At 36.2% G+C, this 1,806-nt stretch overlaps 1 protein-coding gene across 1 annotated transcript in view; it reads left to right on the plus strand.

The window, feature by feature from the left end:
• Positions 1-946, plus strand: part of SARNP (SAP domain containing ribonucleoprotein) — a 36,118-nt gene extending 35,172 nt beyond the window's left edge. Inside the window, exon 14 of the mRNA XM_072398771.1 lies at positions 746-946. Within this exon, the coding sequence (XP_072254872.1) occupies positions 746-931 (186 nt within the window). The 3' untranslated portion in view covers positions 932-946. The remainder of the gene's footprint in view (positions 1-745) is intronic.
• Positions 947-1,806: the final 860 nt, after the last annotated feature.

A 1,806-nucleotide genomic window follows, 5' to 3' on the forward strand; every position in this document is an offset into this window, starting at 1 on the left:
GCCCTCTTTGAATTCCCACTTTTACTAGTAGAGAGAGATCCAATAGCTAACAAAAATCCAGAAATAAGTATACTAGGGGAGATTGAACTTGTTATGAGCTGCCCACTACATGGGACCTTTGGGGAGTTTTTGCGTAAATGACTGAAGGCAATGCAAACAAGTTTGTGAAATCGCCTCACTACCAAGTGATAATATTGATTATCCCCCACCCCCGAACACGGAAGTGGATACTTATGGCTGCTGTTGAGTACATCTTATCTAGCCAATGATATCCACACATGTAATGCATTCATTGCACAATTTGGTGATGTGAAATCGTGATAGAGTGTTTAATTTGCAATTGTCCTTGAAATGAAAATTAGTACTTGAATGAACAAGAATAATATTGGAAAGTTGATTAATTCAAACACGGTGGAATTTAAAGGATGAGAAACATCTTCTTGATAATATATGATGTACTAAAATCAGTATGTAATCTGCATGAATGTATGTCCTTCTGAGGAAGCCAAGTGGTGAAAAGTGTAAAGGACTAAAAAATGGTCATCATCACTAATGGATGAGTTAGTACTATATTTTTCAGTTTTTACAATGTCTGCGGAACATACTGTTTTGTTTTTTTTTTTTTTGTTTTTTGTTTTTTTATGTGAACTGCATATGAATTTTTATGTGTGTATATATAATATGTTTGTTTTAGGTACCTAAAAAGTTCCAACTTGAAATTTTGAACTTTTTTCCTCCCACACAGACTGAAGATGATGACAAACTTAAGAAAAGGAAGGAACGATTTGGTATAGTGACAAGCTCTGCATCCATTACTGAAGATACGGAGGTATTTTTTATTTCCCCCCCCCTACACCTAAACATGCACTGTTTGGCACTTTTCTTCACATCCCTCCCCCTTCTTTGTCAGTCTGATCACAAACATACATAAAAATACCTTCATTAAAAATTGTATTTCTTTTCTACAACCAGGCAATAAGTATAATTGCTAGTCTCTGTATGGGCGCTATCTGCTATGGAGACAAATGTGCAAGCTACAGATCGCATGCTGCAAAATACAATGGAAACATAAACATGTAAAGATAGTTTAGTAGAACTAAGAAAGGGATGACAACGCCATTTATGATGTTTATGCAGCAGAGGGGGCATTACGCTATTGCGCACACACCTATATACTGAACGTTAGAAGTGCAGAAGATTTCTGGAGGATCAACAGGTGTAATTTTTAAGAGGAAAAGCACAGTAGAATATATGCACGTAATGCAATTGTACTAGATTTTTTTATTTTGCCCAGACATACACTTTAGGTTGTTGTGCACATATTATTGGTGACTGTACTGATATGAAAGCTTTACATTTGTCCCTTGAATTAGATCTCTATAGCAGGTGCCAGTTTGAGGGCATCACCCCATTCAGGCATTTTAAGAGGCTAAACAGAATTCAGCAGGTGTTTTTTTTTATTTTTTTTATTTCACTAAACCCTTGTTTATAAAACTTTTTACATGTTTTTATAGTTTAGCAAGTTCCTAGTGATGAATTTCTAAATCCAATTTGTAAACATGTATGTCGCACAAATATATTTTGAGCCACTACATGGTTTCCTTAATACCTTGTTGCCTTGTTGCACGGGCAGTAAAAACACAGCTGGAAGTAGATGATGTGTTTGTAATGTAACTCATGCAGTGGCTTGTAAACCTGGAATGTGGGGTCAAATATGCAATCTTGCTGGATTCTGGTTACCTTGCTAAAAAATGTGAGGGCTTCTGTCAGAAGTGTGAACTCTATGCCACAGAGACCAAGAGCCAT

Source organism: Pyxicephalus adspersus, chromosome 1, assembly GCF_032062135.1.
Source record: "Pyxicephalus adspersus chromosome 1, UCB_Pads_2.0, whole genome shotgun sequence".
Lineage (NCBI taxonomy): Eukaryota > Metazoa > Chordata > Amphibia > Anura > Pyxicephalidae > Pyxicephalus > Pyxicephalus adspersus.